General features: G+C 41.4%; 1 protein-coding gene across 2 annotated transcripts; it reads right to left on the bottom strand.

Moving 5' to 3' along the window:
* Positions 1 to 255: 255 nt before the first annotated feature.
* On the bottom strand, positions 256 to 23,089 carry pik3r5 (phosphoinositide-3-kinase, regulatory subunit 5). Of its 2 annotated transcripts, none has more exons than XM_069665565.1 (18): positions 22,896 to 23,089; positions 14,394 to 14,509; positions 11,774 to 11,889; positions 11,520 to 11,588; positions 9,629 to 9,767; positions 8,754 to 8,823; positions 7,881 to 8,055; positions 7,401 to 7,569; positions 6,636 to 6,704; positions 5,706 to 6,508; positions 5,412 to 5,540; positions 5,184 to 5,315; positions 4,969 to 5,062; positions 4,411 to 4,487; positions 3,881 to 3,974; positions 3,580 to 3,662; positions 3,059 to 3,174; positions 256 to 1,676 (listed from the first exon to the last, which is right to left on the bottom strand). In XM_069665565.1, the coding sequence occupies exons 2-18, from the start codon at positions 14,491 to 14,493 to the stop codon at positions 1,526 to 1,528; spliced, it is 2,586 nt and encodes an 861-aa protein (XP_069521666.1). In that variant the 5' UTR covers positions 14,494 to 14,509; positions 22,896 to 23,089; the 3' UTR covers positions 256 to 1,525. The 2 variants fall into 2 exon arrangements, with proteins under 2 accessions (XP_069521666.1, XP_069521667.1); XM_069665566.1 differs by having other exon boundaries at positions 5,412 to 5,537.
* Positions 23,090 to 24,675: the final 1,586 nt, after the last annotated feature.

Raw genomic sequence — 24,675 nt, 5'->3', positions numbered from 1 at the left:
CCACCAGTGAAACTGACCAATGGTGTGTTATTTACCACTTGCGCTGGTGACCAATCAGAGAATCCATAGCGGCGGTCCTCTCATCCCACAGGTGTTTTATAGTTTAACGTGCTTTTATGATGACCATAGATAGATAGAAAGATAGATAGATAGATAGATAGATAGATAGACAGAATTATTTTGTCTAAAGAAGTTGCTATATGTAGTATAGAAATTTAAATATGCAAGCAAATATCATGATGGAATGTTGAAGACATTTATTTTGATAAAAATAGAATTTGTGAAGCATCCATTGCATTAATGATACACATTATGAAACCAATATTGCATTTAAATATATATTTACATTTTCTTTTAAAAAGGCCTGTTGGCAGAGGGCAGTGATGCACGGCATTTATCTAAAAATTAAAGTACCTATTTCACTTTATGTAATGTTCAAGTGCTTTAATTGCATAACAGATATTTCTGTACAGTGCTATTATTTCAATCTCAGTCAGATGATCAGGATATTCTCCCTTTACAGCCACAAGACTGTAAGCTTGTCTTTAAAAATGTCATAGTTCACAATATGCAAAGTGCAATGTATCAGTTCATCTAATATTATGAAGGATATCATGCATCCAAATGTATTTTTAGCACCATATCAAATTCATATTTTATATAAATTCAATTATAGTTAATAAAAAGCATTTACTGCATGTATAGCCCTCTCTGGATTGTTAAAGTAATCTGTACTTCCCTGGAAGACAAAAGGTCAACAGAGCCCTCTGCTGGTCATATTCATAACTCCAGTTTACCCAGTGACTTCATAGTAACTCCTTAGGAGACATGTAATGACAAAAAGCCAACATACAAAAGACACAATTATGGTGTGACATTCAAGTTATGTCATACAGTATAATATTTTACAAACATAATATATACACAATGTGTAAATCCATAGTGTGCACTCTTATATATATATAGTCCCATAGTCCAATAATCTCCCTTGGGGATTTACATGGTAAGTCTAGAGAACAGTTTTCAAATTCTTGATCGTCCACCATGTCCAGGAAGGTCGATCCAAGAAAAAAACTTTTCATTTTTATACAGCAGCTCTTTGTAGTTCCAAGGTTTATGACAGCATATTGTAGTTGCAAGTTTGGGTGCCATCTCACCCCAGATCCTGTACAGTAGATTCACCCTGTTTGACCAAATTACGTTATAATGTTGCTGTGCTTAAGGTCTCATCCCTGCGAACTGGAAAAGAGGAACTGAAACCTGAGGAATGAAACTTGAGCATGTTTCCTTAACAACAGTGATGAGTTCTTTGAACAGAAGAAACTGGTATCAACATCATTATATCCACTGAATCTTTTTTTGCAAGCTCTACAGTTTTCTTGATTAGTCCTCGTCTTTCAACAGCTCTGTCCAACTGCTGTTTGAGGCTGCATTCATGTGAGTTCAACTGTGTCGTTTATTCAGAGTATATAAATATCAGTGCAGAAAACTTTCCTTTCAAGCCACCCAAACCTAGTTGAGGAGTTCAGGGGAGAGCCCCGCTGAAAGTGACAATGGGCAGGCAGAGGAGGGAGCAGAAGGTGGGGTTCAGAGGCTGGATTTGGGCTGAAGTCAGAGATTCCCTTAACTTCCAGTCACTGGAACTGTCAGGTTTATAGCACACTGATATGTCACATCTGTGTGGGACAGAAGAGACACATGGGTTAGATGGTGAAAAAACTTGTGGGGGTAAGGATTAGTGAGTCATTATGAGAGTAATTTTTTCCGTTAAGGTGTGTTTCCTGACAGGAAGTGGGTGTGCAGAAGATGCACGTGAGAACACCCAAGAAAAAACAAGCCTGCCTGGTCTTTGAGATGAGAAAAAAATCATATCTTTTACACGTGAAACTTCTGAAAAATTGGTTTTTAATTGTCTGAAGATATTGACAGATTAGGGGAGCCTGTCAGATGAGCAACCACTACTTGACACAAATGATTCACTTTATCAGAGAGATGAAAAGTTGTTGATATGCCGCTTACAGACACTAAGACATTTTGGTACTCACTACCTCAAAAGACTGTTTTAAGGTTAAGACTTTCGATCTGAGAACCCTAAAACTATCTTATGATGTCGATTATCCAATGGGGGCAACATTTAGGATAACTTACATCCATGCCAAAACTTCCTTTAAAAGGTATAATAAGTAGGATTTTCCTAGAAAAATAAATGATAGACTTTTACAAATATAATATAATATAAATCATCACTTATGGGCCTCTATACATGTGTGTTGGTGAGTGTGTGTGCAGACCCTTGTGAGACCCTTCCCTCTGCATCTATTCTGTTGTTTTACTTTGCACGGGACGTTTTCAGGAGGGGCGCTGTTGTGGTTCCCTGAGCCAATCACAGCGTATAGGTGAGTGTGGGAGTGCTTCAAATTAGAAAATGGGCCCCATTCAGACCGGCGAACATGGTGAAAGAGCAATGCAGAGTTGGCCTTCTTTCTGTTGGACAGGTAGGTGCCTCAAACCGGGTAGGACAAGCTAACCAGCAGTTGCCAGCGCAAAGGTAACCGGCGGTTAGCATGGTAGTGCAAAGGTAACCGTGATGCGGTCGGTGTAAGCTTGGCAGGATGGGCTTGTTCTCGCACGAGAGAGTGAGAGTGAGCTTCTGGTGACGAAGAGCCCAGGAGGAGGGGCTCAGTTTGAATGTGTTGTTGACAAAATGCAAGAAGAAATCCTACTAATTACACCTTTAAGGCACACTGCTCATGTATACAGTCCGACTAGCTGGTTTAAACGTAAGAAAGGAGTTGGACATGAGAGATCTATGACAGGATTGTTTGGCAAGAAGGAAGTTTACACCCGTTTAAAAAAAATCTAGTAAAAGATAAATTGTGTTGCTTGCCAAAGGGGTTCTGAGATTATGTTTTGGCCAAATGTTATCCCCCTTAAACAGTTTTCCTGCATGCAACCAAGCCCCCAGTTACTGTAAGGTGAGAGTCAGGAACATGGCATGCATTTCGTTGGTCCTCACAATATAAAAAGATGTTTGTGTGAGTTTTTGTTGACTCCGTACCTGGTGACACTCTGCAGTATTTTTTTCTCGTCTTGGTCAAGACAAACAGCAAAGGTTGTGTCTCCAGCACCGCTGATCTGCACCTTGTCCACCTTCACCTCTGTCACACTCAACGTCTTTGAGTGGTAGGAAGAGAGAAAAAGTAAATGAATTGCACATCAAGATGTTTTTGCACATTTGTGTATCCTAAGATATGATTTTCGTTGCAAATGCAGCTTGACTGAGTTGTTTAATTCTTGTTTATGCATGGGGTGTTGTTGAATCTAAAGCTAAAGCTACAATGCGAGCAGAGTCTTGCCTTTGCTGTGGTTTTCTGTTCCATTAACAGTGAGCTTAAAAAACATTCTCAGCAGGCTGTACGTGAGATTCGGTTGAGTTTCAGATGCTATCCGGAGCGTATTGAGGTCGCTGTCTTTGAATTGTGAATGTGCTGCAGAGTTGTTTGTGAAAGTGTGCAGCTGTGATGCTTTTTTTTTAAGACCACAAACCACCAGCGCAGACAGATGTCACATCTAACTCACCTGGTTGTAGCCCTTCTTGCTTTTACCGTTCTGTCTCTTCAGGACCTCCGTCATCGTGAGTTGCAGGCACTCCATCTTTGAGTCTGACAGAGAATAGTTTGAACACACATTAACATGATGTGCCCATTAGCTCCTTTGAGGTTAGTTAATGGTCTAAAGAAGTTTTAAGAAATCTAAACAAAAAAATCTTTGTTTTTGCCATTAACAGTAAATCTTCTGTTATTCTGAATCCAGGCGACTAATGTATGGTCTTATTCGAGCACTTAGCATTTTATAAGAATAGGCAGTGGCAGCAGCTTACCTAGTTCCTCAGGGTTCTTGCACGCTTTGGTTAAGTTTACTGAAGTACAAACTTTGGTGTCTTTTTTCCACTGGCTTCTCCCGCTGATCACCACCTGCATGGGAGCAGAAAGGAGTATGAGATTATGGCTGTGTTTGAAAACGCTAGCACAGGAAGTTTGAATTGGGGAAAACAAATCACAGTGAGGAAATGCATCTACTGTAAGATAGAGCTTAGAGAGCGATCATGTTCCTGAGTCTCTCATGCTTCAGAGCCACAGAGAAGGCAAAAGCCCTAGACACGTGCTCATTGCTATTTAGCAGAAGTTTGTCCAAAAATGTTGACGTGTTATTTCCTGTGGGAGGAGAAGTGATCATAACTAAGACCAGTAAGAGTACCACCAAGAGTAGATAAGGAAGAAACTGCACTGTCTTCAAATCGGAAATAGGATGCGTTTATGCTGATCAGCTTTCTGCTTGCAGAAAACAAATCTTGTTTACTGCAGCTTTAATGATCTTTAATAGTGAATACCATGAAAAACACCATCTTACCCTGTTGTACACCACGTCCAACATTAGCGGCACTGCCTCTCTGTCACCGTCAATGCCGAAACGTTTACTGGCAGCACCTAAGTAAAGAGAAGAAAACACACACACTTTAACTCATGCTGTTCAAATGAACACAAAAAAATGCTGCATTACTGTAGAATATAAGTACTGATATTCAAATTAAAAACAGCTAAATGCTCATATTTTACAGACAGCTTCCAATGTAGAAGATGTTGTCTGTTAGTAATTGAATAAACAAAGTTGTTTACACAGTAACTGGACATGAGGCATAAACAGTTTCCCCTGAACTTCTCAACGGAAATAAAAAATCAGAAGTGCGACGCAAATGGCGATAAGTGAAACTAGAAAAGTAGAAGTAGACTGAATAATGATGATATAGAAATAGCAGATGTTCCTCTTCCATAAATTGGCCCCAGTCTCACCCTCAAAAACACTGACGATGATTCATTTCACCGCGTGGAAAATGCGAAGGATTTTCTTTTCTTGTGGCACGGTTGCGAGGATATTTGTGTGTGTTTGGCTTTTGTGTGTCACCCTCACCCATGGCCTTGATGGCTCGTGTTCCTGCAGTGTGACCCAGCTCTAAGGAGTGGACGAACACCTCAGTCCTCTTCTCTCCGCAAGCCAATGTCAGCTGCAACGCAACAAGAGACCTTAATCAATCACTGGATTTCAACCAATTAAATATTCGTTATAAATGAGACCCAGAGGAAAGTAGCTTTTGTGTGTGTGTATGTAGTTTTTGTGTGTCCTACCTCGGCCTGATAGAGCTGGATCAGAGCTGGCCTGTTAGCGTTGCGGCAGTAGTACAGGACCAAGTCTGCCAGGATGGGCAAACGCTGCTCATACGAACTATCGTACGACTCTGACTCCGTCTTTGAGGTTTGCTGCAGAGTGATACCAAACAAAGTTACACTTCATATACACTTATACAGCAGGGGGATTTACGTATGTAGGTATAGCAAACAAAACTATGGACAGACCTGGCAGACGACGTTGGGAGGCAAGTTAAGCAGGCTAAGGGTGTTCCTTTCGTACCAAGGGTCCAACATGCCGAGCAGGTGGGCAATGTCGTTAGTACTGTCCCCTGTGCCCGCGTGGTGAAGATCCTGCTTTAGCAAAAGGAACAATTACAACCAAACAGTGCTTGTTTTTGGCTTTTACACTGTAGCCATGTCAAAATCTGGCTCTCTTACTCTAAACTGCACTCAGCTCTTTAACAGGTTAGATAAGGTAAGGTAAGGTAAGGTAGATAGGTAAGATGAACTTCTACTTACATTTGACAGGGATGCTCCTTTTGGACTAGGAGACCTCAGGCTTCCAGGCCCTGCAGCAGAGTCCCTCCTCACCGGCACGAAGTAGAACTGAAGCTTGAAGGCCCTGCTGAGCCGTGGACATTCACTCTCCTTCCTCCTCAGGCTGTTGTAGGCCCGTGCCACCTTCCCGACTACATGATCAGCACCGAACACCACCACCCTCAGCGTAGTGTTCTTGATGTCCTCGTCGCTGCTGAGAATAGGCCTCCTTCTGAAGCAGACATGTCTGAGAGTCTGACTCTGTGTCTGCTGCAGAGGCTCAGGACTGCGTAACTTGACTTGCTGTGGTAGAGAGTTCGAGCGCCTGTCTCGCACCACTAAAAGGTCTTTAGATTCTGTGTTTCCTAAGCTTTTGGCCCGGATCAGCGACCGCTGCTTCGGTTTGAAGAGACGGTAAAAGTGCTGGCTGAGCCGAGACTTTGGCGAAAATTTTTCAGAGATAGGAGAGTCGTCGAAATCATCAAAGAAGTCACTGTCCACTCCCGAAGTGACAGAGTAGAGCGACGGAGTGTAGGACCCAGAGGTTACGGACAAGGTGGAGAACATGGAGTCTTTGGAGGCAGTGGACAGGGAGGAGATGGTGGAGAACGTGGAGGCACGATGGATGTACATGGAAGGCAATTCTACTCCATGAACCTCCTCCTCTTTGTCTTGTTCCTCGTCATCATCATCCTCATCATCACTGTCTGCTTCTTCTTCCTCCTCAGTATGCCCATTGTTTCCCAGGTCATCAGGGTCATGCTCCAAAAGGGTGTTAAGAACATCTGCAGGAATCCAAATACACAAATATCAATCACATGTTGCTCACAAAAACAATTATGCTTAATATGCTTCATATTTCTGTCATATTAAAATTTAGCTTGGAAGACATATGCAGAATTTATTTTTTACCAAAGTTATCGTTTTCCCAGTGAAACATGTGACACTTGGCTGTAGGCAGCGGTAGAGTTTGTAGCATTCCTGAAAGAGACAACAGACAAAGAGCCATCAGAACCATATGTAATAGAAACTTAAAGGGCCCCTGGAAAAAGCCACTGTCAGTCAAAGCTGGTGTTCTCTGTAATCGATAGAAGCAATAATATTTGAAATTGGCGCAATAACTGTGGAGAAAGTTGTCCAAACAGCTCGTGGTTTCGACCACTCTACATTCCTACAACACCCAGCGTGCATTGCGCCCCTCCCCCTGAAAGGAACGGCCCAGCGAGAGACGCTGGAGTGAAATACTACAGTTTTCCAGTCAAGGACATTGATCGCTGCAGGCGATGGCTCAGAGCGGTGCAGAATCAGAAATACGACGAGAATATACCGGTGGATGGTCTAAAAACTCTTCGGGTCTGCAGTCCACATTTCAAACCTGACGATTTTGAACGAGACGTGATATCGGAGGCGCGTGTCCTAGATTGAGGAAGTGTAGTTTAGCGAGCTCCCTGGCGCGCCATCTGGCGAAGGTTTTCCAGGTCCCATTGGAGAAGCGGATAGCGTCCTCCAAAGGCACAGAGTGAAATTGCATTTTCTTTTTTCTACCATAATGGCATTAGCTCCCCAAAATAGCATGATAGTACTAAGGTTGAACATTGGCGAACTGGCCCTTTAAATATCACTATCAAATGATACATTGTGTATGGATCCCAAAGCTCATGAAATGCGCTCTCTTACCATCAGACTTCCTTCCATTGGATGCTGGGATTCTCATCCTCTCCCTCAGTTGCTCGAGTCCCTGGATCACATGACTGCGGCCCTTTACAGGGTCAGTCATGGCAGCCGCCGTCTCTAAGACGTCACTAACTGTGGAGAATATCTCCCCGAGTTCAATGACATTCTTTTCCTGCATAAAGGATTTATGAAACGGTATTTAGTAAAAGAAACATCCGTTGATTGTTATACTGGTTAATTTCTTAAACTAATTACACACTCTTTGTTTGTGTGTGATAACTTCCTCCTCAAAAATATAATTTTAAATGCGTATAAAAAGGGTTAAATGGAGATTTAATTTATACTATGGGTCTATATTTTCAGTATACTCCTTTGCACTGTATACAGATAACTCCATAATATAACCCCATACCATAACAGTAATGTTTAACATATAGCATAAGTAAAATATCCTTCAAAAGTCCTTGAGAACTATCTACAGACCTGCAGGGCTTGGTGGATACTGTGCAGAGGGTATTTGGTGCCCAGTGTGGACTGGAAGGCGTGTTTGATCAGGTTGATGTAGGTCTCCTTCTGTGAGTGCTGAATGCTGGTGAGCTGTTGAGCCACTGAGAGGAAGTCAGGGGGCACCTCGCCCGGGTTCATCAGCAGCACAGTCCTGCGGGAGGCAGACAGACACAGATGGTGTTAATGGAAATGCGAGGACATGTACACAAATTCAAACAGGATGCTAAGGGACTTTCCACTGCGTGAACCTGCAGTGCTGTAGTTTTTGAATGGTGTGTTTTTTACTTTAAAAGTGTGTCGTCAGATCAGATAAACTTACTGTGAACCAGTGACAAAAAAAAGCAATTTTAACAAGAAAGCAGAAGGTACAAGATTGCAAAATGACACTAAGTATAAACTGGGCTGCAAGAAGACCAACATGAGCACACAGCTTCAAACAGAAGTAGGTGTTGTATGTGTCTCATAAGGAATATCTCTTTTACTAATACAAATGTGGTGATATACGCAGTTGTTACAAATTGAAAAAAGAGCTTTAATTGTACACTGAATACAGAAAACATGTCAGGGCACCGGTTTAGCTCAGCAGTTAAATTGGCGACCATATACAGAGGCTATAGTCCTCGATGAGGCGGCCCGGGTTCAACTCCTGCCCTCAGCCCTTTGCCGCGTGTTGTCCCCACTCCCTATTCCCCGATTTCCACCACTATCCACTATCCTCTCTCTAAAAAATAAAGACATAAAAAGCCCTAATATCTAATAAAAAAACAGAAAAGAAAACATGAATAGAGTACATACAGTAAAATCTATAGGTACATAAGAGAGTACAATGCTTCTGTTATGTGGACTTACATGGTCTTGGAGGACTGGCTGGACATGATGAGGCTTTGTTCTTCTCTCACCAGCCTCTGAAAGGAAAGCCCTGTGAGGAATATAAAAAGAAAGTTTAATTTCATGTGTTGATCCTTTTTTTAACCTAAACACAATGTAATTAAAGACATAGTTCAGGTTAAATAGTTGCAGGAAAGGGAAGAAATAGTGGATTTAGTACATGGGTACAGGGTAAAGCTTTTGGCCACTGAGGAGCTTCACAGAAGTTTTGGGTTAAAGTTTATAGTTTTTGAAGCTGCTTTTTATGCTACAACTTTTACAGGCGACTATTGTCTATTGCTATATGATGAGAAATGGCTTCAAAATCAGTACAAATGTTTAAAAGCATCCTGGGGCAGTCACACATCCATGATGGCTTTATATTTACATGGACACGATACTGTTAAAAAAGAAGTTTAGAATAAATGAAGTACGTTAAACTAAAAAAGTGGCTTAATAGTGCGTCTTTATTTCTGAGAGGCTCTTTACACTGAAACAAATACACAGGCTTTAAAACAAACATCCATTCATTCTGTAGATGTGAATGTATTCATTCAGTCACGTTTTCACTTCCTTTGACCCTTCCTGTAAATTTCGGTGTACGTGTTCACAGCTTCTCCTTTTTTTGTTTTCTCAGAGCAATTTCAAGTCAACAAGCAGAAGTGCCCAGTTCAACCTCAAGCCTTATCTTCCTGTCTCTCTCTTATTGATACTGATACTTGTGGCATCTTCCTGAATGCACTTCTCTGACTTGTCACTAGGGGGAAGACAATCACAGCATTGAAAGACGACATTAGACACTCCGTGGAGGCACACGAAGCGTGGCCATTTAACAAAATAAACCCATCAGTGTTTACCTGGGGCTTTGATCTCCAGCTGTAGTGTGGAGAGGAGGTTTCTGCACACGCTGCTGTACGGCTCAGGCCAGGTGAGGAAGCAGCGAAACACCGCAACAGCTTCCTCCAGCAGCTCTGTGTCAGGAGGACAGTACGGCGTCTGCAACCAGAGCACAAATCAGGTTAGTTGGTGGCGTTCCTTTAAGGAGCAGCAACACCTGTGTCCTTGTATGGCATTATGGGAGCTTTTTCTTGTGTTTGGTGTAATACATCATGCTGTAGGTACTGTATGTGGTGGCTTTACAGGCTCTATATGTATGACGAATGCACAAAAAAATGGCCTAAAGTTGAAATTATGTTACTTATTAATCAATCTATCGATTATTTTTTTAAACTGATTCTGGCGACATTGTCAAACAATATTAACAGTTGCCCCTTTATCAGCCAGAGCCCGAACTAAAGCTCTTTTTTCTTGCCAATAGTCGAAACCACTCCACCATTTAAAAAGGGCGGCACAGTGGTGTAGTGGTTAGCACTGTTGCCTCACAGCTCCCCACCCTGGTTCAGACAAAGTCGGCTTGCGATCAGTACAGGGTGTACCTCGCCTTTCCCCCTACTGACAGATGGGATCGGCTCCAGCCCCCTCCCCACGACCCTGAGCAGGATAAGCGGTATAGATGATGGATGGATGGATGTAGAGAAAAGTAGAAAATCCTCAACTTTGGACTTTAGGAATAACTGAATGGGTTGACTTATTATAAATAATCCTCCTTATTTAATTTAACCTTGTATGAGACTCATTAAATACATAAACTGGCCTTTATGCCATCCTGAACAATAATATCAATTATCCCTTTTATTATTTTTTTCATCATCTAAACACTTGTACTTGTAGTGTTCCAGTGTTTTATTTTTTTTACAGGTTGTATACCATCTAATCTCGATTTACAGATTCTACATAGAAATGGGACGTGGATATCCGGGAAGGCAAGTGTTCTGTTTGAACTACGCTTGTAGTCCCGAATAATATTGACCAATCACGTATCAGCAGGCCGCGGTGTATGCAGGAAAAACAGTCCGTGAGGAGAGCAAAAGCAGGCGGAACGTAATCCGCTGTAATGACATCCCGGCTCCCATCAGCCTCATCTGACGACGATTTGGCTTCTTATTAATCTCTATAAACAGACATCTGCATGCTAACAGCTAACAATCTGTTGTAGATCTAAAATTTCACTTAAGCTTCCTTTTTACTTCTTTCAGATCTGCATCGTGATGAAAACGTTTTCTCTCTCTGTAACGATGCAGCACGCATTAAAGGAAGTCCTGAAGGGAAGTCGATTGTCGCTTACCGCCCGGCACGTTCACCAGTGTCCCCAGAGGCTAGATCGTCTTAGATTATAGCCGATGGGCTCCGAGATCGTATATCAACCAAAGACACATTTGTCACGTCATTACAAATGCTATTACATTATCAACTGCTACACAGGTTAAACCACAATTTGGGGGGTTTTGGTTTTGGTTTGTATCTTACTTGTAAAAAGTGATTAACAGCAATGACAACCACAAAAAGTAAATAAAAATGAATTGACACATGTAAACCTCTTCCGTTTCCAATTACATTGAGTTCAAATGTGTTATTTTTTTTACCGGACCACTTTATTTGAATACGTGTGAAGGCATTTCCCCCTGATTAAACAGTAGAAGCAATCTTGATGAACCAAATCGATCTTGCAATACCAGTAAGTGTTTTGCATAACAGTGTTTTTTTTCAGTTGTGTATGAGTAACAGTACACAACTGAAGTCATAGTAACACATAAAAAAAAACGTCATAGTGGTTTAATTTGAGGAAGTTATTGTCCTTTTGACGGAGTGTAAAGGTTTTGTTAAACTCCGGATGAGGACGATTTGTACCTGAAGCAATGTGGAGGAGAACATGATCGCGAGGGGAGCCACCAGCTCGTACTGACACTGCTCCTGAACCTGAACACACACACACACACGCACGCATACACACGCACACACAAAGAAAGAAAGAGACAGGCAGACAGAGAGTCTTTAGGGTGAATATTCAGTAACACTCGTGTTTCACATCCGTCAAAGATTACTACACAACATGAACAGTATGTGTTTTATTTGTCCGTGACCTTTGACCTTTGTCCTCTCACCTTTTTGGTCTTTCTGATGATCTGTTGCAAGAGGATGAGGAAGTTCTCCGGGTCCCTCTTCACCATCTCCTCCAGGCTCCAGCGGTTCATCGACTGACCAGCCGAGCACATCAGCACTGAAACACACAACATGTGGATTCATGTTACTATAATGCACTACTTTAACATGCACAGAAAGACACACAACAAACCTGGAAAAAGATACAGAAATCTTGTCTTACATCACCACAGTCATTTTGATAAAACCCCAAAATTACACTAAACCTTTCTAATGCCAGAAAAGCTTAGTTAATTGTATCTTCTCCGGCTCTTAAAGCTCCTGTGAAGAGTTTTTCACTGCTTATGAAACAGACTGAAATTAATTATGACGCCTCTATATGACCTTCAAAAGCAAACCAGACCATCAGCAACAAGATTGATCATTTCTATATAGTTATTTTAAATGCCTGAAACCGCTGGCGGGGGGCAGGTGTCAGATGAAGCGATTAACTGCACGCTGACTTTGTTCACATTTTCCAGGGCAAAAATCACTCACATTGTCCAGGTGAGTGATACGTTTGACTGTTAAAGAAAGCAGGAGGAGATTTTTTTGTTAAAAACCACCACTTAAGCATGTACAGGACAAAATCAGAGAAGAGTACAGCTTTGTCCACAGGGGGGCGCCAAAATCGACACAAACCGAAAGTTTCTCATAGAAGCTTTAATGTATAAAATCCTTAAAATAGAGTTCTGTGGTTATTAACAATACTGTGAATGTATTGTCACAAATGATCAGTCAGTTTGTTAATAAAATAAAGGGTAACTTTGCCAATGCAAGAATGAACTGTCAGTGTAGTAGTGCAGAGGACTTGTTGTTGTAAGCACATCCAACAGACAAAGGGCTGCGAGTCGAAGTCGAACCAAAAAACCAGCGCCCCAGAGAGTTTCTTGAAACCTTCTATATATAAACTAATAGAAATAATTATTTAATTTTTCAAATATGGCCTGCTGTGTAAAACTACATCACTTAAATACACAGCTTAATACGTTTGGTGTATTTATTGGCATAGCAGAGCTAATACAAGAAGGTTCAGATCTTTGGTCTAGGACTGGCATGAACCGTATTCAGCTTTACTACACACAGCGGGGCTTTAAAGCATGTAACTCTTGTTTCTGCTGCACTTCAAAGGTGTGTTTTATCACCTTTTGTTAAGTGCGTCAGCTAGGATGTTTGTATGCGTACAAGTCTGGCAGGACAGACTTCCTGTTGCGAGAAAACTGACTCGAGGTATCCTCTCTAAAGGATGTGTTTCGGTTAAAAACATTTAAAAGGTGTTTTGAACATCTTGACACAGATAATTATTACCCAGATTCTAATAAGTTTGGATTTCAAATGTCAATACTTTTTCTACAAACCGCAATGGAAACTTTCTTCTGAATATCACAGTTTTGGGATGTAAAGGAAGAAGAAGCGCTGACCGCAAGTTTTCGCTTACAGAGTGGAATGGAAACAACTGGGAGTTGCATATGCAGAATCTCAAAGCACACAAATCTGAGCTCAATCACGCTCATAGAAACCACTGATGGAGTGATCGCTGACTCCTCACAAGCATCTTATTTTCCATCTGTCTCAACGGCTGCAACTGCATCTCTGATAAGCTCAGGTTCAAGGGAAGTAAAACATCAGCAGTCTTTCTGGTTACACGTCGATGTTTTCCTAGAAACTTCTCTGTTTTTGTCTCTCCAACACCAGTGGTGTTATCTCTAAAAAAACGTGTAGTTGCATTATATTGCATCAGTATTGACTTGAGACAAACTCATAACATGGACATCCCTTCTTAGAATAACATGTTGTTAGAAGTGTCAATCAGGCACTGGTTGACATGCAGGAGGCCCGTACTGGTTTGATCACCCAGCCTGTTTTGACACGAGGGGAGCTCCCGCCTCGCGACGCCTCCCTCACACACTGCGGTCTCTGCCACCACTTCCTCCCAGCTGTATATTCACACAGCTTCCTGCAGCACCCAATAACATGTCCCCCCGGTGATTTCACTGCGTCAGTGTCACCAACAACAAGCTCAACATGCTTAAATACACGTTTGGCCTGCATGCTGGTGTATACCGTCTGTCACACGCCGGCCTTGTGCGGAGAAGGCGAGAACAAACAACATGCTCTCTGAACTGTGAACAGCGCATAAGACATCTAAATATGTTTACTTGGGTTGATAATTCTGAGAAGACTTTCTGCTTACTTAGAAACACTAGGTTGCAGTTTGACCCCGAACATTAGCCACAATTCCTTGAGCAAGAAGTTTCTCTTTGACAGGGGCTCTAGATTGCACGTAATCCAAAATAGATAAACAAAACCTTCTATTTAAACAAGTTCATAATTAACGCTTATATTTTTATAACATATTCGCCATGAATGGAAAAAGATAAATGCAAGCCAGACATGCATTAATCTAAAAACATGCCCATCAAAGATCTCAAAAACCTAAAGATACATCATAATTCCCACAGTAATTAAAGCATCCTCATTGCAGCAGTGCAGAAACATTAAACATTTAATCTTGCACAAATAAACTTTACTCACTGCAACCAAATCTTAGCTGCGGCCTTCGTAAATAGTGTGACTTCTCACCGTTCCAGTGGTGTGCAGCCGTGGGACTCCGTCTCAACCCGTCCAGACACCTGTCCAGAGCGTGCTGGATCCTGTCCTCTGTGCACGACGTGTGCTGCATCTTCACCGCTCGGGATCTGCGGAGGGACGAGAGATGGAGCTGATATTAGGAGTCAAAATATGACGCGTAACTGCACGCCCTGTCGTGTATTCTGTGGAATATTATCTGCCAATTCATTTGTTTGCTTATATCACATACACACGCACATCCAACACGCTCCTCTCTTGTCATGGACAGTGTGTGTTATCATGTCTGTTTTGCATGTATGAAAAACAGTCCATAAAGGGATATTTCGGCAGAAGAATAAACACACACGGTGTTGCTGTTTTGTTGCCATAGCATCTGAAGTGTCACATGCAGTGCAACATTTATGATTGCCTGCTGTCCTGTCTCAAAACTGACATGTTATGTGTGATATGTTAAATATTTTATCAGTGATATCTTTTCAGATGCTGATGATAACATGACATTTAAACAAAAAGGCGAACGAAAAAAGCCCAGAATTTTCACTATATGAATATTTTTTAGAAAGGGTATAAAAAAACAAGTGTGCTGTGTAATTTCAGTCCGACAACAACTCTGTAAGTATCATATCTTCAACTCTCATTGTGTCAGTGATTTTGACTGTTTTTCGCGCAGCATCTGAGGACAACCCAGGTGTGGCGAGTTGTTTCAGTTCTGTTATGAACGCGTCTCACCAGAAGACATATGCATAACAAAACAGGGACGTCCCGACAGCAACCTAAAGCTTTGGGTGATAGATTAAAAAAAAACAACCTTGTCTGTCTTAACGTTGATAACAGCATTCACCAACCAAAACCAAAAGTTCACCAACACCGCTTCCCAAACTTGAGCCATGTTGTAAGGTTGGCTACCACTTCTTCACAAATATTTTGCAAGATCTTTGAATTCCCCTTGAATTTTCACAGACGTTTAGTGGTAAGACTGCTGCTATCAGTCACAAAATGACAAGAAGCATCTCGGGGGGGCGACACAATGTGCACATACAATCGCCATTTAAAAAGGGGAAGCCTCTCACTTATCCTTTATAAAACATTTAGAATTTGATTTCTCAAGAGCTCCCCCTACAGCTTGCTGGAGTACAGCTACCCGAGTAAACACTAAATGACAATAACACTAACTCTAACCGTGTCATGAAAGGATCAAGCCATTAACGAGACTAGCCTTAAAAATCCAACATTGTGTTCACCTTCAAACCATTTGTAAGACAATTTATTTGTTTATTACATAAATGATGTAAACATGTGTTGAAGTAGCAGTTTTCCTCCTTATTTTTAGAACTTACAATCTCTGGCTCAATGACTAACAGCATCGTCATATGGTGCAGGAGAGTGACTGTTACTGGTTAAAAGATGATAACAAAAATAAACTTTAAAATCTGTTCGTCTTGGGTTTTCGGTCTGAAATGTCAGCCACTAGTCAAGAAACATCTAATCCAATGAGTTGTATTAATAGAAGTAGTACAAAGTAACATAGTAGATGCTTAATCCTATATTTTGTCCATAAATGTACATAAAGTCCAACTTTGCATGACAGTGAAAAGTTGTTTTCATGAATTATCATGAAAACGATCACGTGTACGATTTTAGATAAACACTAAAAATAGAAAGTGGAACTTTTACTGAATATTAATTGAAAAGCGTGCAGAGGAGAAGTTACATGCTATAAACTATATATTTTTAAAGCTTCCTCATATTAGAGTTTTTCAGGGAAAAAACATTACGTGTGTTTGCATACTGCGAAACAGAGAAGAAAAACTTCCCTAAAGAAGAGATGGCAAAGCTTTTTAAAGATCTGCTTTTTTTAGAACCTGGGCAGCTCAGCGGTTTTCACTAAGTGACATATGTAACCAAATTCTCAACATCATTATTAAAAGTTTTATGAATTTTTGCGAGATGTACCCACATAACTCCTGAGCTTCTGTGTGTTTGCTAGTCGAGTCCTTTAAAAGTAAAGTCAGCAAACTGACGTGTGTGCGAGGAGGTGTGCGATGACACCAAAAACTGTTTATGCCTGATTACATCCTCTGAAAAGTTCCCCAGTGAGCATAACAAATTCCCCATTTCACATGAAAGCTAGAAATAAATGAAGCCTGTCAAAAGGTGGTGGTAATGATTGACTCATTCGCACTAACACACCCACTCACCTGATAACACACAGATGTTACACACAAGATTGACTTTTAGAAATATGCCTATTTGCCTGTTTCTGAGGGTTAGAAAAAAAAAGATTGATACCACTTTTATACCTATCAAATATAAGGTTACAGCTGGCATGTGACAGCTAGTTGCTAGCTTAATTTAGCATAAAAAATTCAGGAGGGGACAGCTAGCCTGCTTCTCTCTGACGTTTACCAACACCTATAATAGCTTACTGGCTATGTTGTCACAAATAACACGGTTTAAGAACAAATTTAAGAAAAAACTTACTGGTGAATGAGGCCCAATATTTCTTGGCTGGCAGAAGACAGTTGCCTGGCAAACCTACGGGGACCTCAAAACTTTGGAAAGGTCCTGCACCTCGCCTCTTTGTTTAGCCGACAAGCTTCTTGTTAAGCTAGCAAAGCTAGCCAGCTGCTAATACCCAATGGTAGCAGTCACTTTCTAGCACTGGTCAAGAAAATTTACGAGCATTTATCCCACAATGTCACAAAATTTATTTTTAATGTGCGTAAAAATGTAACAAAAACACCATATAGAAGCACAGCAATGGAAATGCTTGCTAGTGTGGGCACAGACATTGTTCTATGCATTCACATACATGTATGTTTATATAAAATCATAGATTGTATAAAAAGATGGACGATTAGACAGCTCCCTAAAAGTGAAGCCAAAACATTTCGAGCGCCCCCTGCTGACTGGCTGCAGTATAGGTCATAAAGCTCGCCTCCTCCATGTTAACAGATGGGACATGAGTCAATCTATAAAATCAAAATACACGCCAAATCCATTTTTCTGTCATTATAGTTAGTTCTTATCATGCTGATTTACGTCCAAGTGTTCATTTTCTAACAATTTTAGTTTTAATTAGTTATTTAATGCTGTAAAAAAGATGATTGACAGCTCTGTTGACAAATACGGCTCCTGTAGCCGATCTGTTCTGGATTAGCAGAGTAGAGGAGGAACGGCAAGAGAAAACATAACTAAAACAATCACAAGTCATTGAAGTTTACATATCTGTGAACGTCTGCTTCAGACCAACACAACAAAGCAGTTCTGCTGTTAAACACGCCGACGACCTGGATCCTTGCTGTTTTTTCGGTAAGTTAAGTGTGTGGCTACGGCGGCTCCACCCGCCGATCTCTACTGCGCAGCTCTGGCTCCACCATCACATCATGAGGGGTATTTTGGCATCAATTTCGTACAATGAGAGCAGATGGAGATGCGTCGTCCATCTATATATACAGTCATTGATATAAACACGTACAGTACAAAGTATAGGCTACTTTACAAACATCCAAAGCACTAACCTCATGATTAACTTTAAAGGAGAGGTGGAACAGGAAGTCAATGCAAACCCGAGTTCAAGAGGCCAGAGGAATGAAGCTCAATTACCCCCCACCACCTCACCCCTTTTCCGACAGTCACCACTGAACAACAATACCATCAGCTACAGACGCAGACCTGTCCATGTACCCCCTTTTTTTCTCAGCGGTCCCTCCTCCCCAGAGAGGTATTGTGTCCCGAGTGGCACTGAGCGGGGGTATACAGCCGAGCGCGTTGGACACTGGTGCTGAGGGCTCCGGTCATTGTGAGGGTCGGACAGAGCTGGATTAGAGCCCGGTGAGAGTGGAAGGAAGTAATAAGTCAGAGCTGTGATGACTGCTGCTTACAGGATGGGGTTCAATGGAGACGTGCACAGGTAATAAAAGAAGCAAATACTTTATATGAGGGGGCATTATGCTGTGAAAGTGAGAGTTTATGAGTAGTAATTTTCAATTTAAAGTCTATTTTAGAGATAAATCATCACACCTAATCAACATAAGAAAGCTGATGGTGTGGATGCTACAATACACACATAGTGGATTTTAACAGTAAAATGTAATCCCAACTCCAGTGTGTCATCACACTTGTTTACGTAGAGTTTTCTAGTCATGTTGCAAATGCATGAGTGTGTGCTGTTTCATAAGAGGATGTATGCAGAACATCCCTAAGAGTCAACAAGGTCACTTCCACTTTTTCGTGGCTCGCAGCTCATAACAGTCGGACAATAACAAGCAGCAAAGTGGAAGAACGATATGAAACAATATCTAAAAGAGGACCAGATTTACACTGAAGTAACGGAGATGGTTTTATCAGATGCAAAGAAAAGAAACGGACATTACATACGTCCAAAAAACGGTGATATGTTCGAACCCTATTATGTCTTCTTGAGAAAAACATCCATGTGAACTAAGGGAGGTTAAATTTAGAGACACTATTGACAGCTCACTCCACAAATGTGGGATCACATGATGCCAAACTGCATTTATTATGTAATGTTTTAAAGGATTATATCCCTGTCAGCTGATTCCAAAAAAGAGAGGAACCTCTGATCCCGACAACAACAATGGAAACAATCTAACGAGAGACTCTTTTCCATTGAGGTGTACTTTGTCCCTCTCAAGCTCCTGCATCGTCTCATGGCCCATAACAGCATCTCATCCCAAACATTTCAATCCACTTTTCTCTGTTGCCTGATCATCTCTCTTTGCAGTGCCAGCCCTGCACCTCCACCTGTGTCTTTCTCATGCTGTCCTCCTCTCCCTCACAGGCTGCTTCCCATCTCTCCCACTGATCCCATTACCAACTGCTTCCTAACAGGAAGTCGGCTTCCCTGCACAGCTGAGGAAGCAGGTGCCTCCCTATTGTTGTGGTGTGATCAGACTCCCAGATACACTCCCACAGACCAGGGACCACGAGAGCTGCTGTGTGTTCCTGTATATATGTGTGTGTGTGTGTGTGTACAGTATGCGTGTCTGTCATTTTACTGACCCCCCCATGATTAATAGAGTCCAATATTCCCATCCAGCTTTCCTCTGCGGGCCCCGCAGAGCGGTTGAACCCCCCCCTCTTTCTCTCCACTGACCTACTGGATGTGGACCTTCCTCTTATTGCTTTAGGAAACAACAGCGGTCCAACTCCAAAGCTGGGCTGTAACTAAGCGCTTCCCTTTAGTTCAAACAAACGCTACCTGTGAGAACTCACAAGTCTGATAAACAAAGTCAGGGTAAAAACGGCAGTCATACCCCTTTTCCACCAACGCCAACCTGGTTCAGGGCTGGTGCTCGTGCTGGTTCTTGCGAACCACCTTGGAACCAGTTTGTTTTTCCACCCGAACTTTCCCTCACAATAACAACAATGGCGGACGACTTGGCATGTTTGCCGTTGTTGCGCCTCTTTTCGAATCACATTAGATCCCCAAGACAACTAATCCAACACATTCGTGCTACTCGTCGTGCTTTCCATGGTCGGTGACTTTTTATGAGAAGAAAGGTAATGATCCACCCGTCTTATTCTTAATAAGACTGAACGTAAGCTGTTGTTAGCCTCTCTGCTAGCCCGCTAGCTGAAGTTAGCTTATTTAGCATCGATTAAACTGGTGGCTTAAACCCAAAAGCTGAGGCTCCTGTTTGAAACTTTTGGGTTCTTTGGGTACAGCTATTTTGGTATTCAACTTTACTTTGTAGTTTCTTCTTGATCTAGGAAACATAGTTTGCCTACTTCTCCAAGCATTTTCAGGAGTTCCTGTTGATGCTGACCCTGAAGTATTAGCTTGTTTTTTAAAGTTGTGTTTGCAAGGTCAAGATTAAACTTTGAAGCCCGACTTTTTTGCCTTTGTTTTAGGGGAAAGTCTTATATTTTATGGGATTTGTCGATGATTCTTTCCCGTGTTTTACTGGAATATTGCACTTATCTTATCTTCCCATCAAACTTGCTCAAGAAAAAATACAGAAAGTGCAACTTAGACCTGACTTAAATAGGCAGCATTGGCTTCAAAATAGATGCAACAGTCCACTCAGGTACATTTACCTACCGCACAAAAACATAAAGGCTCTTTATATAAACTTTGGTCTCTACTTCCTCAATAAACATTTATAAACAGATGCTGAAACTACCCTGAATGCAAATATCAGCTTCTGTAATAACAGTGGAGACTCTGCTTCACAAACAAACTAAGCGAGCCCCTGTCCGCTCAGTTTCACACTGAATAACATTAAGTGTTATTATCATAAGTATGATGATGAAGCAGATATCATTTTTGTGCTTTAATGGCTACGTCACGAGCATTTCTTTACAACAGGTGGGTTGAGCATGTGCCAAGATGCGTATGCACCCACACACGTGGGTGTTGACCTCAAAGTGTGCGACATAAAGGTGAAAATAAAGATTTTAGTGATACCAAAGCACTATGGAGACAAACAGGAAGCAATTTTGTGAATAACACACACCTCTGCACCGGGATACTGCAATCAAACTCTGCTATAGATGTGAGAAAACAACACAATATGACAGCCTTCAGTCGTCATATCTGATCTCTGCGGTAAACAATAAAGAGAGTGAAGATCTGCCACCTCCAGTCTACGTCATGAATCTGTGTTCCTTTTTTTTTTTTTTTCAAGCCTGACACATGAGCCACTCTGGCAGTTTTTATTTCCCAACAAGAAAAGTTCTGTGTGCCCAAAGTCATTGTGTAATTGATGAATTTCTAAGAACAGTTTATCCCTTTCTTGGATGTGTCTGTCATCACACTAAAAAGGGTGCTTTGATGTTTAATTTAATGTTTAGTGTTTTATTTTGGTTAAAAATGATGGCAATGGTATTCATACTAATTATGCAGTAAAGAAAAGTTGGCTATTAAATCACCTACTTCATGTTAGTAGAGATAAGTTACCTGCTTGTTATTTAGTGAAATCTAACCCTCCACAACAGACCTGCAGAGATTTAAAGCTGAAGACTTGGACTGGATTATTTAATTATTTGACCTATTGTTCGCTTTTATATTCCTTTTGTCCATAGAATCAGGCAATATTATAGGAATACAACGCTAATTCAGAGTAATGCTTATTCAACTTAAGACTTGAACTCCATCCATCCATCCATTATCTATATCACTAATTCTGCTGGCCGGAGCCTATTCCAGCTGTCATAGGTCGAGAGGCGGATGAACATCCTGGACTGATCAGTCAATCACAGGGCTGACACACAGAGACAACCTTTCATGCTCACATTCACACCTACGGGCAATTTTAGAGTTGCCACTTGACGAGCATGTCTTTGGTGTGCGGTACCTGAAGGGAACCCCCCGCAAGCAAGAGGGGGACATGCAAACGCCGCACAGAAAGGCCCCCTTACGTTCGAACTGGGTTTCCAACCTGGAACCTAATAGCTGTGAGGCAACAGCCCTTAAGACTGCATGAAAAAAAAAAGATTTGAGCCTTCTAGATCTCAGTGGCTGCCACGTGGTTCATTTATGCATTACAAAAGGATGTTGATTTCAGGCGTTGGCTCTGTTTCCATGGGTGGAGTCCTCTAAGACCACTGAAGGACTGTGTTGTGTCAGCCTGAACTCATGCTTCTGTGACAGTACACAGGATCCTCTGCTTGCATCCCTGATTGTCACTTTTGAGTGTAGTTTTTGTATCAGTGCAGAATTTGAACTGTGTATGCTCTAGCCAACTCCTGCCTCTGAAATTACCCCTTTAGCATAACCTCATATGACTTTATCATGCTCTTCAAGGTGCTGACACTGCTATCTGACCACACTGCCTTATGTGCGTTTCCATTTGTGGATACAAACACAGACATTTAAAGCCAGATAAGAACCAGGCGCCTGACACGTGGCCCTGCCTGTCTACTTCCTCAGCCTTTATCAAAAGCATGAATCATACAGAGAATCTGAAAAAGCAGAAGTCCCCGAAATGGTCTGACAACAGGGGTCTAGTGAGCTCACAGTGGGCGGCTGTCAACATGTCAGATCTGCTTTTCCCATCAGCGCGAGGCTGATGCCGACCATCAGCTGCTCTGACAGAAAACGAGACGCCCGAGGCTTTTACTCTGAAGAGAACTGAACTCTGGTATTATTAAGCACCTCGGTATGAGTCAAAACAAGACGACTCGGACAAAACCAGCTTCTAAAAAAGAGTCCCCAAGATGAAGATGTGTAATAATGTCAGAATGCATTCTTAGTCTACATGCTATAGACATTTTAATACATCCAGTCTACTGTAAGGCATGGTGCTATTTTTCCCATTACTTCTACCAGAGAGGACTGTCACCATTAATCAATCAATATTTATTTATATAGTGCCAAATCACCTTTATCTCATGATACTTTAAAGCAGATATAGACTGTCACTGCAATGTTATTTATAGAGATCAAACACTGATCAATCAATGCCCCTAAAGCGGGAAGCAGGTGCCCTTCAAAATAAAATATACCCATCGATGCCTCTGTCTTACCTTCAGTCTACTGTCCAGCATCCATTCCTTGTGTTTGTGTCTTAAGAATCCAAAGAGTCCAAAGAAGAGTGTCTCCAGCTCAGTACTACTGCCATTCATTCACCGCACACATCACGGTTTAACAGATAAACCCACATCCTGGGCACAGCGGGGCGCTTCAGTGAAACACGAGTAAAAACTCAGCCAGTGATATCTTGCTGCAGCTCTCTGCTATGCAGTCCCTCAAAGACTTCTGCACTTCACACCGAACACACAGCGGCTCACAAACAGCGCAAACAGGAAGTGTATGACAGACTCACATGTGAGCACAATGAGAGAGCCTGCTGGTGTGTAAAGGTGGGAAGTGTCATTGTGTGTGTGTGTGTGTGTGTGTGTGTGTGTGTGTGTGTGTGTGTGTGTGTGTGTGTGTGTTTCTACATGTGTGCCTCAGAGGTTGCATGTGGATTTTGAAGGGATGTTGGAACCAGAAGGAAGTCATCTGTTTGACGTGTTTGTTTTCATGCTATTTTCAAGCTTGTGAGTTGAGCGTCTTTGTTTGGGTGTTGTGGCTTTGTTCATTATTTGGTTAAACTAGGCAGCACTAAAAAATCTGTTGATTTAATTGTCTCAACATGATATACACAAAAAAGGGGTCTGTTTGTCAGTGATTTGGAGACATCAACATTTCCAAAACTTATTGCAACAAAAACAAGTCGATCTGCAAATAGCAGCACCAATCATTTGCATAATATTTTTATATTTATATTATTATGATTTTTTAAAATCTATTTATCAAACTTTGTGTAGCACCCAAGAATAAAGCTCTGTTCCTGTTATTTATGTAAAGTTTGTGAGGTCATATTCGTGCTGTATCTCTCAGTAGCCCTGTCAGTCAGGGAAACACTGATCTTACTTCCCCCTCTTGCTTTGAATGTAATTTACATTTCATATATTAATGGGTGTAACTGTGAATTCCCCTTCTCTTGAATGGAGGAAGATGTGGTGTCAAACCAAACAAAACACTGACAGTAAACACTAATCATGTCCTGAGCAGTTATGCTAAATTTAAATACCCTCAGTAATTAATGATGATTTTTTTTTTTTAATAAAAACGGTAATGTATACATTAGAAGACATCGATCTGGCTTATAATTATTTATATTAAAAAATAAATAAATAAAAACATATATTTAATTTACCTAATGACGCCCCAGCAAAGTGACGGACGATGACCGTTGAACTTTGCTGATGTGCAATTTGATCGGTGGATTTGTATCGCTGGACGTGAGATTGAATGTGTTGGGCAGTGTAAACAAAAGATACTCTTACAGTTTTTAGCTGAGGAGTTACTACAAGTGCCGAATCGTTTCGGCGAAATGCAATAAGTTTGTAGTAATTAACCGACTAGTGCAAACAGACTAGTTTATTTTAAAATCTCAAAGAAAACAAACAAAACACGTTGGAGAGCTAAAGATAATCACGGAGAGCTAACTCCAGCAATGAGGATGCTAGTAGTTTATGTGGTGGTGACATTATGATGCCAAACACGGAGGATAATGAAGACGATGATGAGGGCGGTTAAGAAGAGGACTGTCTGAACGAGCTGCATTAGTACAGTAAGTTAGTGTCGTGAGCCGAAAGTAAGCTACTCCTGTCAAGTGCTGTGTGCTTCTGGCTAGCTGCTAGCTAGCAAGAGTAGCGTGTTGCTGTTTCCATCATAACATTGGACGAATCTGCTTATTTAACTCTAGCCAGAACTACCATCATTTTTTGTGAAAGTATTTTGTATATCCATTGATGC

The sequence above is a fragment of the Semicossyphus pulcher genome, unplaced genomic scaffold (genome assembly GCF_022749685.1).
Source record: "Semicossyphus pulcher isolate SPU_LCO1_2020_fin unplaced genomic scaffold, fSemPul1.0.p SCAF_17, whole genome shotgun sequence".
Lineage (NCBI taxonomy): Eukaryota > Metazoa > Chordata > Actinopteri > Labriformes > Labridae > Semicossyphus > Semicossyphus pulcher.
The sequence above is the reverse complement of the archived record's forward strand: the minus strand, read 5'-3'. Positions and strand labels throughout refer to the sequence as shown.

Excerpts from the sequence above, each read along its gene's own strand:
- pik3r5 (XM_069665565.1), bottom strand. The coding sequence starts at position 14,493 with ATGCAGCACACGTCGTGCACAGAGGACAGGATCCAGCACGCTCTGGAC. Across the intron at positions 4,488-4,968 it reads ACGAGCCATCAAGGCCATGG|GTGCTGCCAGTAAACGTTTC; the intron begins GTGAGGGTGACA and ends CTCTTTACTTAG. Across the intron at positions 3,663-3,880 it reads CAAGAACCCTGAGGAACTAG|ACTCAAAGATGGAGTGCCTG; the intron begins GTAAGCTGCTGC and ends ATTCTCTGTCAG.